The 14041-nt window shown below is 44.0% G+C and overlaps 1 protein-coding gene across 11 annotated transcripts in view; it reads left to right on the top strand.

Annotated features, from left to right (window-relative positions):
- The window catches only part of STIM1 (stromal interaction molecule 1), a 248022-nt gene that overhangs the window by 175912 nt on the left and 58069 nt on the right, over nucleotides 1–14041 (top strand). For all 11 annotated transcript variants that reach the window (XM_070074525.1, XM_070074547.1, XM_070074522.1 and 8 more), the window contains one exon: nucleotides 5412–5526. In XM_070074525.1, the coding sequence (XP_069930626.1) occupies nucleotides 5412–5526 (115 nt within the window). The remainder of the gene's footprint in view (nucleotides 1–5411; nucleotides 5527–14041) is intronic.

Genomic DNA, 14041 nt, shown 5'->3' with positions numbered 1-14041 from the left:
GGTTTGGAAAATTCTCAGACCTGGAGCATTTGACTTGTGGAAGTGGAGGTGATGTGCTTTTGGTTTGGGGTACTTGGTAAGTAGTGAGGAACAAGGTTGGCTAGGAGAGGGAGAAAGAATTGGTTCTAAGGAAGGACTCAGGAGAGCTGCCCATATCCTTGCATGCAAAGATATACTGCTCTTCTTTTGGCTTTACACCAGTAGATTGCTGGGGCTATGTTATGGAAATTCTAAAGAGATGTCTCCCTTTCTTCTCTGCTCCCACCCATAGTACTTCACTACTGCTTAACACTTGGGATGGGGTTGCACACTTTGTACCACCTCCTGGGAGATTGCTTTTCTGAGATCAGACAGCTAAATATACCTAGTGACAGCTGGTGCTTTGGCTCTTTGGTGAGCTATTGAGCTGCAGTTCTAACCAATGCTGCATTCCCCATGATCACTGGGGCAAGAATTTTAGGTAGCCTCGTTATTTCTTTCTGGTGGAGGAAGTGCTTATTTTGAGTCTAAAACAGTAAACCTATGTTGTGGGAACCAAGAATGATCTGTTTTTGTTTTGTTTTTACCTCTTTTTCCTTTATTTTTATTTTTATTTTTTATTTCTTTGACAGGCAGGAGTGGACAGTGAGAGAGAGAGAGAGAGAGAGAGAAAGGTCTTCCTTTGCCGTTGGTTCACCCTTCAATGGCCGCCGCGGCTAGCGCGCTGCAACCAGCGCACCGCGCCGATCCGATGGCAAGAGCCAGGTACTTATCCTAGTCTCCCATGGGGTGCAGGGCCCAAGCACCTGGGCCATCCTCCACTGCACTCCCTGGCCACAGCAGAGAGCTGGCCTGGAAGAGGGGCAACCGGGAGAGAATCCGGCGCCCCGACCGGGACTAGAACCCGGTGTGCCGGCGCCGCAAGGCGGAGGATTAGCCTAGTGAGCCGCGGCGCCGGCCACCTCTTTTTCCTTTTAAACTTTGTCTCAAATCAGATGTTAGTTATTAGTTGGATAGAGTCACTGTGGAGAGTAAGATGTGGTGATGTCTACCTCAAGTATATTGAACATCAGAGACGTAGCTGAGTATAACATTCTTATATGCTATATTTCTAGCTGGGTAACTGGGAGTTTCTATCAGGGGTATGTGGTTTGGCAGGAGAGAGAGAGACATGTAATAAGACTAATTAAGGTATGCATGGAAACTGGAAGCATGGAAGAGGACATTTTCTATCAGGAATCTTTTCTTGTTCTTGTCTTTATCTTACTTTCCTTCCAATAACAATCACAGCTAACTTTTGAGTTATGCCTTAAAACTTACGGAGTGCTTTTGTGTATATCATGAAATATAAACTTTATCTTTCTGAGTGGCCAAGAATATTATAATTTAGTAATATGGGTAGAAGTGCGTATGCATAAATTTGTGAGTGATGGCAGATGCGGTGAACTAGAGGATATGTGGTTCTTCAGAAGTGGGCAGCTGCTGCCCAGCTCTGGCAGGTTGTTGAGTGTAGATCTGTGAACCCACAAGTGGTGCCAAGGGGTAGAGACTTGAAGCCTTCGTTAGATCCCTTAGCACTAACTCATTCCACCGCTAGCTGCCCCAAATTATTTGTGTTCTTTGATATGGACAACTGGTATTTTTCTAAATTTTAAGTGAATTGGGAATAAAAACATCTTCACAAAATGTTGCATTTGAAAGTTAATTTGTAATAAGTAATATATGTAAAAGTGACATGCTTGAATCAGGCATTTGGCTTAGTGGTAAGATGCCAGTTAAGATACCCACATGGGAGTGCCTGTGTTCAAATCCCAGTTCCTCTCCTGATTCTGGCTTTCTGCTATTGCATACTCTAGAAGGCAGCAGATGATGGCTCAAGTGGTTGGTCCCTGTCATTTACACGAGTGACTTGGCTTGAGTTTTTGCTTCTCAGCTTCAGCCTGGCTGAAACTCTGCTGTTGTGGGCATTTGGGTAGTGAAGTAGAATGTGGGACCTCTGTGTGTCTCTCTGCCTCTCAAATTTAAAAAACAAAACAAAACAAAAAACAACTATGTTTGCTATGCAGAAAACCTCATGACGTGTTCCTTAGCCACTATCCTCTCTTTCCAATCAAATTGTAGCCCTTAAGCCTTTCCTGTGTGAAATTCTAAAGTCACTTGAGCTTAGTATTTAGATCTTCTTGTTGGTTTATGATAACCTGTAAAAGTGGACTTTTAAAAAATGTTTCTGATTTTTAGGGCCGGCGCCGTGGCTCACTAGGCTAATCCTCCGCCTAGCGGCGCTGGCACACCGGGTTCTAGTCCCGGTCGGGGCGCCGGATTCTGTCCCGGTTGCCCCTCTTCCAGGCCAGCTCTCTGCTGTGGCCAGGGAGTGCAGTGGAGGATGGCCCAGGTGCTTGGGCCCTGCACCCCATGGGAGACCAGGAAAAGCACCTGGCTCCTGGCTCCTGCCATCGGATCAGTGTGGTGCGCCGGCCACAGCGCGCTGGCCGCGGCGGCCATTGGAGGGTGAACCAATGGCAAAGGAAGACCTTTCTCTCTGTCTCTCTCTCTCACTGTCCACTCTGCCTGTCAAAAAAAAAAAAAAAAACAAAAAAAATGTTTCTGATTTTTAAATATAGGTTCAACAACAATGTTCTGCAGGCTAATAAAAATAGATGCAAAGTCAGTTTATGCCTTCTGCAAATATGCTTAATTTAATCCTTATCACACCCAAATCAAAGGGTTGCTTAGCTTTCAACTTGAGGGCATTATAAGCTCTGGGAGGCTGAGTAGCTTGCCCAAAAGTCACAGGAGATAAGTGGCCTGTTTCTACAGGTTCTGAACTCCTTAGATTTATAACATATTCCTGTTAGACCTGATTGTTACAGCCTCACTTCTTTGTTTTTTAAATTCCATTCAGCATCAGGCCCTTCCTTCAGGTAGACTTCCGTCTGTCCATGTTCCTCATTTGGCCTTGTTTTCTCACCCTCCTCTTTCATGTGCTGTGTGGCACCAGTAGGGCCTGTATGTGGGCTGCTGTGCAGATCTGCCTTGTGATTACTTTCCACATTACTTTCTCTGCTCCCCACATGCCCCAGTGAGCAGGCTTTGCTATTAAGTGCAGTCTGTTTCTTGTTGGTTCCCTAAGCAGCTGCTGTCTCTTATCAGATAGTTTGCTAGAGTTATCTGGTAATGACAGAAAATCCTCTTCCTTGCTGATTTTAGTATTTTTGCTCCTGAGGTCTGCACGTGATATCTATTGATGGCTCAATAAAAACATTGCTTTATATATTACTTTGCCTATTTTGTTTGTTTACTACTAACTGTACTGCTAAAACCCAGTATACTACTTGGTACAGAGAAATCTTCATTAAATATCTGTTGAGTAAATGAATACATTTCTGCCCTTAGACTGGCCCTCTTAGATTGCTGTGATGTATCTAGGGGATCTGGGATTTGCTACTTATTTAGTCAACAGTTAGTGATGTTACTCTGGGTCAGACGCTTTATTGGACCCTGAGGATAAGAATATGGGTAGGACAGTTCCTGAAAATCCTATTAAAATGTGTTCTTCTGAGAAATTGATCAGAATTGCAGTTCTTTGATGTTTGACTATCTGTGAAAACCAGTGATCAATGTTCAGTCCAGGATATATTAATAAGATTAAGGACCAAGCTGAATGATTATCTTTGAAGTTAATCAACAGTTTCTAAAAGATGTGATTTCTTTTGTTTTTCTTCTTTCTTTTTTTAATGATTTATTTATTTATTTATTTGAAAGGCGGAGTTACAGAGGGGCAGAACCAGAGAGAGAGAAAGAGATCTTCCATCTGGTTTGCTCCCCAGATGGCCACAACACCTGGAGTTAAGCCGACCCAAAGCCAGGAGCCAGGAGCCTCTTCTGGGTCTCTCACGTGGTTGCAGGGGCCCAAAGCCTTGGGCCATCTTCCACTGCTTTCCCAGGCCATAGCAGTGAGCTGGATTGGTAGAGGAGCAGCCGGGACTAGAACTGCCATCCATATGGGATGCTGACATTGCAGGCAGTGGCTTTACCAGTTATGCCACGGCACTGGACCCTGTTTTTCTTCTTTCTTATAAAAGCACATTATGGGCCGGTGCTGTGGCTCAATAGGCTAATCCTCTGCCTTGTGGTGCCGGCACACCGGGTTCTAGTCCTGGTTGGGGCGCCGGATTCTGTCCTGGTTGCCCCTCTTCCAGGCCAGCTCTCTGCTATGGCCTGGGAGTGCAGTGGAGGATGGCCCAAGTCTTTGGGCCCTGCACCCACATGGGAGACCACGATAAGCACCTGGCTTCTGGCTTTGGATCAGCGCAATGCGCCGGCCGCAGCGTGCCGGCTGTGGTGGCCATTGGAGCGTGAGCCAACGGCAAAAGGAAGACCTTTCTCTCTGTCTCTCTCTCTCTCACTGTCCACTCTGCCTGTCCAAAAAAAAAAAAACCAAAAACAACAACAAAAAAAACCAAAAACATATTATGGGGAAAAAATTCCAGGTCTGAAAGGACAAAAAATGTAGTGCAACAGAAAAGTTTGGGCTAAGCCCAACATCTTGGTTTAGAATACTAATCTAAGGGGCCAGTGCTGTGACATAGTGGGTTAAGTCACTCCCTGCCATGCCGGCTAACCATATGGATGCCAGGTTGAGTCCTGGCTACTCCGCTTCTGATCCAGCTCTCTGCTAATGAGCCTGGGAAGGCAGCAGAAGATGCCCCAAGTACTTGGGCCCCTGCCACTCATGTGGAAGACCCATGTGGAGTTCCAGGCTGATTCTTCCTTATTTCTTCCTGATATTTCTTCCTTCCCTCTTCTAGTATACTGAATTTCAGCTGTCATTTTAATTATCTTTCCATAATTAACAAATGAAGGAGGAATGAATTTATTTTTTTAAAATTTTCTTTATTTGAAAGGCAGAGTTACAGAGAGGCAGAGGCAGAGAGGGAGAGGTCTTCCATCTACTGGTTCACTCCCCAGATGGCCACACTGGTTGGAATTGCGCCAATATGAAGCTAGGAGCCAGGAGATTCTTCCAGGTCTCCCACGTGGGTGCAGGAGCCCAAGGACTTGGGCCATCTTCCACTGCTTTCCTAGGCCATTGCAGAGAGGTACATCGGAAGCGGAGCAGCCAGGTCTTGCACCAGCACCCCTGTGGGATGCTGGCACTGCAGGCAGCGGCTTCACCCGCTATGCCACAGCACTGCCCTCAGGAAGGAATTTCTAATTCATATGTGTTTTTTCAAATGAAACGTCTAAGAAGAGGTAGTATACTTGGCAGCTAAGACATAAGTACATGGGAGGAATACATGAGTGATAACACCTGTGGATTGAGTAGTTGGAATGTGCTATGTCTGGTTAACTGGAGGCTGATGACCTGTTTGGAGATCTTGATGGACTGGCTCCCAGCTACCTCTTGTGACTTGTGTGCTTTTTCCTTGCAGTTCCTGAGGGAAGACCTCAATTACCATGACCCAACAGTGAAACACAGCACCTTCCATGGTGAGGATAAGCTCATCAGCGTGGAAGACCTGTGGAAGGCATGGAAGTCCTCAGAAGGTAATAGGCAGTCTGCTTGTCAATCCTATTTGTCAGAAGGTTCGGAGAAGAGAGAAGGACATGAATATGAAATGCTTAATAAAGAGAAAATTATTGAAACTACTTTGTATAAAGTCACTGAATAAGCCTGGCTATCATTACGATGCTGGGAATAGGAGAAAGTTCTCCAAACCCAGGGTTGTTCCTTGTTATAATGTGTTTGAATTTCTACTCCTTCCAGGATCTGAGTCTCCTAGCTTCTGCTGCTTCATCTCCAGCAGTAGAGAGCATTAGTTCTTTTTTTTTTCTTTTAAGATTTATTTTATTTGAAAGAGTTACACAGAGAGAGAAGGAGAGGCAGAGAGAGAGATCCTCCATCCACTGGGTCACTCCTCAGTTGGTTGCAATGACCGGCACTGCACCAATCCAAAGCCAGGAGATTCCTCCGGGTTTTCCCACGCAGGTGCAGGGGCCCAAGAGAGAGCTGGCTCGGAAGTGGAGCAGCCGGGACTCAAACCAGCACCCATATGGGATGCTAGCACTGCAGGCAGCAGCTTTACCCACTATGCCACAGCTCCAGCCCCGAGCATTAGGCAGCCCCTTTCTGCTGCAGCTTTCCACTTAGTCTCAGCTCTGCTGAGTCTTAGATGATTCAAAGATTGGGTAGAAATACAAATGAGCTTTCTCATGAGTCTTGTCTTTTCTGGGTTAGATTGCCCTAGTTCTTTGAAGAAAATATTATCTTACCCTCCTTCTCATCATGATTTTCTTCCTGTAAACATTTTTGTTAATGCCTTTTTTAAATCCTGGAATTGGACACAGGCTCCCAAGTGTGGCTTAGTCATTACAATAAGATTGTCAATTTCTTGGTTCTTGACCTCACATGTATCTGTTGTTGCTGTTTGATTAGATATTCTTGCATTCAGCATTTGCATCACGCTGCTGACTCACAGCGAACTTAATGAAAACTTTAGATCTTTTTTGTATTTAAAACTGCTGAACCATGACTACTGTTTTTTTCCCTAAAGCATGTTCTTTAGAATTCTGAGTGAAAGACTATGCCTAATTGTATGGGCATTTAAGGGAAGGAAAATATATTTTTAGGCTTTTCTCCATTTATATTTGTGGTTAAGAACTTCTTTTGATACCAACACGATTGGAAGCAGGCACCAGTTTTGTGGCGCAGTGGGTTAAACTGCCACTTGCGACACTGGCATTTCTTAATGGAGTGCCAGTTAGAGTCATGGTTGCTCTGCTTCTGATCCAGCTCCCTGCTAATGTGCCTGGGTAAAAGCAGAAGGTAGGCCAAGTACGTAGAGCCCTTCCACTCCTGTGGAAGATCCAGATGGAGTTCTTGGCTCCGGTCTCCTGCTTGGCCCTGTCACGACCATTGCAGTCATTTGGGGAGTGAACCCAGTTACTCTTTCTCTCTTTCCCTCTTGCTATCTTTAAGTGCCTTTCAAATAAATAAATCTTTAAAATAAATTGGAAGCAGTCTTTTCTCAAGGTATGTTAGGGTAGCTCCTGATGCTAAGATGAGTTAAACATAAAATGACCACTAGGGTCCCTGGTTTTCAGATGAGGAATTTTAAGTCTTGGCTTATTAAATTACTTATTTATTGCCATGCATTAAATAGAGCCAGGACTTAAATGTGAGCATTCTGCTCCCCAGGCCAGTGGTTTTACTTGCTGTCTTGATTGAAGTACTGATTTGATAGTAGAAAAGACTACTAATTAAATTCTTACCTAGAATTATAAAATTTCAGGCCTCAGAAGTATTGTATACAATGTAAATGGAGGTCATTGAATTTTAAGAAGAAAACACCTGGATTTTGAAAAATACTTTTTAAATTTTATTTGAGAGGCATAGTGAGAGGGAGAGAGAGATCCCAACTGGTGGTTCATGCCACAAATGCCTATCCTATCTCTGGCCAGGACAGAGGCGGGAGCTGGGGACTCAGTCCAGGTGGGAACCCAATCGCTGCTGCCTCCCAGGAGCTGCACTAGCAGGAAGTTAACCAAGAATCAAACCCAGGCACTCCAATATGGGATATGAGTGTCTTAACCTCTAGGCCAAATGTCTACCCTAACCTGGATTCTAATCCTGGTACTGGGATAAGCAGGCTAATGCTTCTGGTTAACTCTTTGTTTTATCAATTTAGAGGAAGTATGAGAAAACTGTAAGAGAGAGCTTCATAGAAATCTTAGAAGCTGAGTTCTTTATGAGGATTTTTCTTTAATAGTTCCTGCACGAATCAGGCTGTCTACTGATGAGAGATGAGGCAGTTACATGAGCTTTGGAATTATGCCAGCACTGCCAGGAAAAACCTTCCATCAGTACCATTTAATTTTGATTTTCTTTTTTTTTTTTCTCTAATAACATGAGGATAAGGCGCCTGGTTTTTGAGAGTGGATTTTATAAGTAGGATCTTAGAATGAAATATGGCAGGGAGCACATTCCTGGCCTTTTCTGAAAGTTCACACAGAAGTAGCTGGGAAGGGAAAGTGAACAAGAGAAGACAGAAATAGAGGGACTAAATCATAATACTAGAAAACAGCTCCAGGCAATTTTCTGGTAAGAACTTTATTTCTGGACTCAACAACTATTTGGAATACTTCCAGTTTATTCTGAGTTACAGGAAAATGGAAGACAATTGAATGAATTTTTTGGAGGAAGGGGTTCCCATTAGCCATGAGAAGAGAAAAAACATTTCAATGCACAGTGATAGAGCTTACATCTGCGATATGAGAAGTGATATATGTACCTTTTTAGCATTTGCTCACCATGTGTTGTACCTGATGTTTGGACAAACTAAAAGTGAGAATCTTCTTGTTTTCTCTTCTTCTATAGTTTGCTTCATTATTCAGGGCAAGGTTCCTAGTCTCTCTGGTGTGATGATTTCCAGAGCTACAAAAAACATGTAATTTCTTGGCACTGGTCCAAGCTGGCTTGGATCATGCAGATATGAGCAGTGGTCATTTGTCTTTGGAATGTTGCAATAGCAGGGTAACATTAGTATCATCTGGATGATTAGTTTTGTTAACATTTTCTGACTAATGTTGGGGAGCTAGGCTTTTCTCAGTGCCATTTATTTTATTTTATTTTTAAAGATTTATTTGAACTTGCAGCCATATGAGATGCTGGTATCACAGGCAGCAACTTGATCCTTTGTGAGACAATGCCCCTCTCTTTCATTTAGATTCCAGCAGAAAAATCTCTATATAAGCCAACTCTGGATCTTTGTAATAAAAATAACAAACTGAAAAACTTATTTAATATGTGTTAGGAACTATTCTAAGTATTTTACCTATATTAACTCATTTATCAGAAAAGTTTTATGAGGTGTGATGCTCTGATTATCTCTATTTACTTTGCAGAAAATGAGGCAAAGCGAGATTAAGTAAAATAATGCATTTCTGTCACTAACAACCTGCAGTAAGAACAGACATCACACTGTAAAGGGCACAGTTCCCCATCAGATTGTCCGCACTTCAGATACTAGCCACAACCGTGTATTCCCTGGCCCCCTGCTTTGATCAGTTGGCTACAAATTTGAGGATTCTCATGACCCCCTCTAGCTTGATAATTGATGGAACTAGTTACAGAGCTCAAGAAAGTCCTTATTTGGGATTGGATCTTTATCACAAAGGGTACAAATCAGTACTAGCTAAAAGAAGAGACCCAGATGGTGAGATCTGGGAGGTTTCTGAATGTGGCACTTCTGTGTACTCTGTGGAATGAGGATGCAGAACAGCAGAACACCGCCAGCACCAATCAGAGAGCTCAGCCAGACTTCAGTGTCCAGCATTTTTACTTGAGTTTCATTACATAAGCACAATTGATTGAATGATGGCCAGGTGATTGACCTCAATCATCAGCCCCATTTTTTCTCTCCAAAGTTGTGCTGTTATCTTTTGGCTCAAAGTCCCATTTTTTTTTTTTTTTTTTAATTTTTTGACAGGCAGAGTGGACAGTGAGAGAGAGAGAGAGAGACAGAGAGAAAGGTCTTCTTTTGCCGTTGGTTCACCCTCCAATGGCCGCTGCGGCTGGCGCGCTGCGGCCGGCACACCGCGCTGATCCAATGGCAGGAGCCAGGTACTTCTCCTGGTCTCCCATGGGGTGCAGGGCCCAAGTATTTGGGCCATCCTCCACTGCACTCCCTGGCCACAGCAGAGAGCTGGCCTGGAAGAGGGGCAACCGGGACAGAATCCGGCACCCCGACCGGGACTAGAACCTGGTGTGCCGGCACCGCAAGGCGGAGGATTAGCCGAGTGAGCTGCAGCGTCGGCCCAAAGTCCCAATTTTTTAATCACGTGGTTGGTTTTTCTAGTTGCTGGATCTCATCCCAAGTCATCTCATTGTTATGAACTTGAGTGTGATTCAGGGGGACCACCATCTATAAGAAAGGTAATTCTCCTTTCTCTGAAGGGAGGAGGGAACTTCTACTTTTACTGTGACCTTGTCTAAATAAGATCAGAGTCGGTGAACTCAAAAGACCTCCATAGCGTTGACAACTCATGACAAGAGCCTAGGGTGATTACTGACGCCATAATCAAGAGTGTCAATTTGTTAAGTCAACAACAGGAGTCACTGTGCACTTACTCCTCATTAGGATCTCTGTCCTAAATGTGCTGTACATTGTGATTTAATGCTATAACTAGTACTCAAACAGTATTTTACACTTTGTGTTTCTGTGTGGGTGCAAACTGTTGAAATCTTTACTTAATATATGCTTACTTTACTTAATATATGTTATATATCTTTACTTAATATATGCTTTACTTAATATATGATCTTCTGTATATAAAGATAATTGAAAATGAATCTTGATGTGAATGGAAAGGGAGAGGGAGCGAGAGAGGGAAGGGTTGCAGGTAGGAGGGAAGTTATGGGAGGAAAAAGCCATTGTACTTTGGAAAGCTGTACTTTGGAAATTTATATTCATTAAATAAAAGTTAAAAAAAAAAAGAAAGGTACTTCTATCACTGAGGAAATTTCAGGAGTTTAGTATTTACGTTTCAGGAGATGGGGACAAAAGCCATGCAAATCTTTACAAAGTTAAGTGATTAAATAGGGAAGAACTAAACAAGCAGGGCAGAGGAAGGACCAAGAACAAGAGCCAACTCCAGGGAGTCTAGCAGCAGACTGGGGGATTGCCCCCTTCTAATTGGCTGTCAGGTGAATCAGCTTCATTTATTTTTTCATCCATAGGGTCTTTGCTAAAGAGTAAGATATGGCTGGGGTGCAGGGAGAGGAGGAGAATCAATTAGTATGGTCTGGATTCCAGATTTATATAGAGTGGTGATTAGTGGATAAATATGGGATTGGAGGCAGGGGGTTTGTGAGTGCTGCAGTATCCAGTCTCTCTAGGACCAGGTGTGTGTGTGTGAGAGAGAATGGTAATTCTTTAATGGAAAAGATTTTGTGAAATATTTGAGAAGTAGAATTGTTTGCATATTTGAGCCAGTGGAAACAGTAACTGTGTACTTGGTAATGAGGGGTGATGGGAGGCATTGATCTAAGGGGATTCTCCTCTAAAGCATGGGTTTCATTTCTTCTAAACAAAGTGCCATGTTAGTTTCCCATTCCCTTTCTTACACATAGATTTTTTTTTTTAAGATTTATTTTATTTATTTGAAAGAGTTACAGAGAGAGGTAGAACCAGAGAGAGAGAGAGAGAGAGAGAGAGAGGTATTCCATCTGCTGGTTCACTCCCCAAATGACCACAACGCCCAGAGCTGAGCTGATCTGAAGCCAGGAGCCAGGAGCCTCTTCCTGGTCTCCCATGCGGGCGCAAGGGGCCAAGGACTTGGGCCATCTTCCCCCTGCTTTCCCAGGCCATAGCAGAGAGCTGGATTGGAAGTGGAGCATCTGGGACTCGAACCAGCATCCATATGGGATGCTGGTGCTGCAGGCCGTGGTTTTAACAGCGCCGACCCCTTTACACATAGATTTTTAAGTGATGTTATCTTGCAAACAAAGTATAATACATTTTTTAAGTTTTTTTTTTTTTTTTTTTTTTGACAGAGTTAGAGAGAGAGAGAGAGACAGAGAGAAAGGTCTTCCTTCTGTTGGTTCACTCCCCAAATGGCCACCACGGCCGGTGCTGCGCCGATCCGAAGCCAGGAGTCAGGTGCCTCCTCCTGGTCTCCCATGTGGGTGCAGGGGCTCAAGCACTTGGGCCATCCTCCTCTGCACTCCTGGGCCACAGCCGAGAGCTGGGGTGGAAGAGGAGCAACCGGGACTAGAACTGGCGCCCATATAGGATGCCGGTACCGCAGGCGGAGGATTAACCAAATGCCCATGGTGCCGGCCCCAAAGTATAATTCTTAAGTAATAATTCTCTATTTTTAAGAGTCAAAGACATTTTAACTTTTAATCTTTGGTTCCCACTAAGTAATTTGAGTCCAACTAAAAGAAAAAGATAAATAAATCTTTTAAAAAAAAGAAAAAGAACCTGGTTAAGTTCAAATGTGCCTATGAACTCTGTTATGAGAAAATGTTAATTCCTTTTTTTTTAAAAAAAAAAAGATTTTATTTATTTATTTGAGAGATAGAGTTACAAACAGTGAGAAGGAGAGATAGAGAGAAAGGTCTTCCATCTGCTGGTTCACTCCCCAAATGGCCGCAACAGCTGAAGCTGAGCCGATCCAAAGCCAGAAGCCAGGAGCTTCTTCTGGGTCTCCCAACATGGGTGCAGGGGCCCAAGGACTTGGGCCATCTTCCACTGCTTTCCCAGGCCATCAGCAGAGAGCTGGATCTGAAGAGGAGTAGCCGGGACTAGAACCGACACCCATATGGGATGCCAGTGCCGCAGGCAGAGGATTAACCTACTGTGCCACAGCACTGGCTCTGAAAATGTTAATTTCTTACTAGGTTTTTTGCAACAATGGAATAAGCTCACAGATCTCCATTTCTGTCTGTGCTACTCTTTGGAGAACAGGGCTTTTCTGCAGGAGGCAGTTGCGCGGTGCTGGAGGACCGGCTTGTGGAGAGGAAGCCCAGCAGAACTAGCATCTCTCTGTTGATCCAAAACGAGGAGGGCAGGGAGCATCAGGCTTCTGTCTTAGTCACTTCCAAAGCTAGATCAACATGAAAAAGTTAGTTACACAAACTAATGAGAGATACGTTTATTCTTTTCTTTTAGCCATTTAAAAGTCAATATGCAAAATGAATCTTCAAGAGATTTTAGTTAAAAACCTTAGCCATTAGTTGTTATACTTCTTGCAGAAAGATACAATTGTCCTCACCCCCATCTTACTTTCTTTCAGATTCTTCTTTTCCTGGCAATAAATAATCTATTCATCACTTACGATTTATTACAGTAATTTTTTCTTTTTTTAAAATGGCAACTTAAGGATTAAAGGTCTTACTTGTATAATCATTTAAAAAATAAGAAAACTGAGTATTTATCACTTAGTTTTGAAAAAGTTTTATTTATTTATTTATTTATTTTAAATTTTTTTTTTTTTTTGACAGGCAGAGTGGACAGTGAGAGAGAGAGACAGAGAGAAAGGTCTTCCTTTGCCGTTGGTTCACCCTCCAATGGCCGCGCCGGCGCGCTGCGGCCGGCGCACCGCGCTGATCCGATGGCAGGAGCCAGGAGCCAGGTGCTTTTCCTGGTCTCCCATGGGGTGCAGGGCCCAAGCACCTGGGCCATCCTCCACTGCACTCCCTGGCCACAGCAGAGAGCTGGCCTGGAAGAGGGGCAACCGGGACAGAATCCGGCGCCCCAACCGGGACTAGAACCCGGTGTGCCGGCGCCGCTAGGCGGAGGATTAGCCTAGTGAGCCGCGGCGCTGGCCTATTTATTTTTTTTGAAAAGCAGAGTATTGGAGAGAGAAAGAGATTTTTTTAAGAAAAAAATTTTTTTAAAATTTATTTGAAAGAGCGAGAGAGAGAGAGATCTTGATCTTCTGTCTGCTGGATCACTTCTTAAATGTCCCCAGAGGCCACAGGTGGACTTGGCTGAAGCCAGGAACCTGGAATTCTGTCTGGGTCTCCACGTGGGTGGCAGAGACCCAAGTACTTGGGCCATCCTCTACTGCTTTCCCAGGTACATCAGCAGAGAGGTGGATTGGAAAGAGAGCAGCTGAAACTCTAACCAGTGCTCATGTGGGATTCAGAATCGCAGGTGGAGGCTTAACCAACTGCTACACAACACTGACCCCAGAGAAAGAGATTTAGATTTCTTCCATCTGTTTCGTTACTCCCTAGGTGTCCACAATAGCCAAGGTTCAGCCAGGCCAAAGCCATGAGCAAGGAAGTCCATGTGGGTCTCCCACGTGGGTGGCAGGAACCCAAGTACTTGGGACATCATCTGCTGCCTCCCAGGCATATTAGCCGGGAATTGGACTGGAAGAAGAGATGGGACTCAGTCTCAGATACTCTGATGTGTGATGCTGGTGTCCCAAGTGGTGGCTTAACCTGCTGTACCACAATACCTACCCCTTTCTTACCTTTCTGTGAAAATCCTAAGAACTATACCTCTTTAATATACCCTTGGTACTTCTCCTTAGCGCAACTTCTTCTTTT

This window comes from Oryctolagus cuniculus, chromosome 1, assembly GCF_964237555.1.
Source record: "Oryctolagus cuniculus chromosome 1, mOryCun1.1, whole genome shotgun sequence".
In the NCBI taxonomy this organism is placed as follows: domain Eukaryota; kingdom Metazoa; phylum Chordata; class Mammalia; order Lagomorpha; family Leporidae; genus Oryctolagus; species Oryctolagus cuniculus.
Note: the sequence above shows the minus strand (reverse complement) of the source record. Positions and strands in the feature narration are given on the sequence as shown.